This window comes from Musca vetustissima, unplaced genomic scaffold (assembly GCF_032173495.1).
Source record: "Musca vetustissima isolate MV318-11 ecotype Yass unplaced genomic scaffold, APGP_CSIRO_Mvet_v1 utg4060, whole genome shotgun sequence".
Classification (NCBI taxonomy): Eukaryota; Metazoa; Arthropoda; class Insecta; order Diptera; family Muscidae; genus Musca; species Musca vetustissima.
The window spans coordinates 2031-4837 of NW_026884815.1; the positions used below are offsets into that span (position 1 = coordinate 2031).

The 2807-nt window shown below is 38.6% G+C and overlaps 1 protein-coding gene across 1 annotated transcript; it reads left to right on the forward strand.

The window, feature by feature from the left end:
- The first annotated feature begins 318 nt into the window (after positions 1-318).
- Positions 319-918, forward strand: LOC133331829 (uncharacterized). The gene has a single exon (XM_061540207.1). It carries the CDS (start codon positions 319-321, stop codon positions 916-918), a length of 600 nt encoding a protein of 199 aa, XP_061396191.1.
- Positions 919-2807: the final 1889 nt, after the last annotated feature.

Sequence of the window (2807 nt, forward strand, 5' to 3'; positions counted from 1 at the left end):
AAGATAAACCATTTCATGCGGTAATTTATATTGAATATTAACAAAACCAATTTCCATTGTTATTGATATGAATTGGACATTTATTTTGAACTCGATTCGATTTATCAATGCTGAAAATATTTCTAAGAAGTTATATCGATATAAATATCTAATAGTATGGACGTAAGATATCACAACTTCATCATCATTGCGTCAGGTTTGACAAGCAGAAAATCAAACAGCAATCAAAAATGGTAAGCTGATTATTTCAACATCATCAAGTACCCTTTAATAAAATATAATATTCTCTTGTATTTATAGAAATTCCTTATTGTAACAATGGCTTTGGTAGCCACCGTTGTGATGGCTGATGTTTCCGAATTGGCTTATGATTATCATGCTTCGGTCCCCATGGAAACTTATTTCGAACCCGTAATTTCAGCTAATAGCTATCTACCACCACCACCAGCCGCATCGGCACCCGTCGAAACATATGCTCCAGAAGAAAATAATCTTAATAGCTATCTTCCACCAGTTGGTGCATCTGTTCCAGCACCAGAATATTATGCTCCTCCAGCTACCAATACAAACGGTTATCTACCTCCCAAGGCTTCAGCATCAATTCCCATGGAAACATATACTGCTCCTGCTGTAAACAATGAATATCTTCCTCCTGTTCCCTCAGTACCAGTACCCATGGAAACATACACTCTTCCAGAAGTTAACTACAATGGTTATCTTCCACCAGTTTCTTCCAATACTGAAATTTCATATGCTACTCCCATAGCTGAGAGTGCTCCCGTTGATGATACTTACAGTGAAGCTGTAAACGAACCATCTTCTGCAGTTGATGACTCTGCTGCTGCTGGCACAGAATTCGGTGATGATGGTTATCGTTATAAGACTGTCCGTCGTCGTATTTATCGTAAACGTTTGTAGACATGCATTTATTTTTCATAGGTATATCCAAAGATTTGTTAGTATAATTTAGTAATAATAGAACAATTTTAGAAATTATAATTTTTTGACTTTCTAATTATTCGGAAATGTTTTTTGCTAGCACTGATGACTTCTGAAGATCACAGAGATAAAAAAATGTAATACAAGATAAGTATTCTAGAGATAGAATACCACTGAGGTCTTCTAAAGAAAGGAGACTAATCAGGCCTTCTAAAGATATACGACCATTAGGGTCTTCTAGAGAAAACAGACCACAGAGGTCTTCTGGGGACCACTGAGGTCTTCTAAAGAATGACACCAATGAGGATTCTAGAGATAGAAGACCACTAAGGCCTTCTAGAGATAGAAAATCACAGATGTCGTTTGGAGAGAGGAGAGGAGGAGACCGGCCATAGAAGTCTTCTGAAGATAAAACATCACTGAAGTCTTCTAGATTTAGAATATAACTGAGATATTCTAGAGAAAGTAGAGAACTGAGTTCTATGAGGAGGGAAACCACTGAGATCTTCTATTTTAGAAGATCTTCTTTTAGAATACCACTAAAATATTTCATGGTTAGAAAACAACTTCTATAGACAGTAGAGCGCAGAGATATTCTATACATTTGTATAGAAGGTCACTAAAATCTTCTACACATATAAGAAAGAAAATCGTTGAGGTATTGTCTTCTAAGAACACTAAAGATTGGGGAACACTGAAGTTTTTTAGTTGAAGTTGATGTAAAGTCAAGGCCGCTAGGGTCTTCCACAGTTAGATTGCTACTATGGTATCCTACAGACAGAAGACCACTGAGCACCACTAGAAGATCAATCAGGTATTATATGAAAATAAGATCACTGACCACTTCTATAGTTAAACGGCCACTAAAGATAGCCACGGAGCACTTCAATAAATTGAGAGTCTTTTAAAGAAGGACCCGATTCGTTTTCGGTATTTTAAAGATTTAAGTCACGAAGTGTATGTAATTGGAAATTCCGGATTCCGAGTAAATAAAAAAATAATTCTCAATGAAAGGCCCTGCTTAATTTTCGGAACGTTGAAACCCGGTACGTTAAAACGTAACCTAGTTTTTCAAAATGTGCTGAAACTTTATTTTATAATATCACGTGAACGAACTATCCGATTTGAACATAACTTTGCACAACCTAATATTTTAACTAAGACTGTATAATGTTGAAAAATCGGACTTATTGACCTACTCCATCTAATACCTGCCCCACAATGGGTCAATGTCTTGAAAACTTGTAATGCTTTTATGAAACGAACCCAATATCCAATTTCATCGAAACTTTGTACAACGTAATATTTTTATCGTCCTTAGATCATGTCCGAAAATGGGAACCAGATGCGGCCTATGTTAGAGGATGCAGCGGCTATACAAGCCACACACATATGATGACCAGGAAATTTTACACGAAGAATGGGCAATACTTAGCGGGCGGTAAATATGTTCGAATGTGTTCCGTGAAATCGTGGCCGACTTAAGTCAACAATAATCAAAATAACAAATTGTGATTTTATGCTTGCCACTTGCGGTTTTTGCTGCTGTGTGTCGTTTATTTTTGTTTTGGGATACCAGCCCGGACTTGCGTCGAACTGGGAAAGACTTCGGTCTCGAGCCTGATAGGAGGTTTTCCGTATTGCGGGTGACAGGTGCCCCTGGGAAGCTTCGCGGGGTTTGTGGTTTCGCCCCTCACCAAGGGGGAGAGAGTGTGCTTCCGCATGCTCTCCGATTGGTACAGCACTTCGGTGCTAGTGCGCTGGTGGGCGCATTACCGCCTGTGGCTCAGCCATGATGAGGTAGGCCAATAGGCCAGTACTCACATTAAATCTCTCAAGATACCATCAGCCTTATGGCTAATGGAGGT

What these genes read in the sequence shown, in the direction of transcription:
- LOC133331829 (XM_061540207.1), top strand. Translation starts at nt 319, where the DNA reads ATGGCTTTGGTAGCCACCGTTGTGATGGCTGATGTTTCCGAATTGGCT.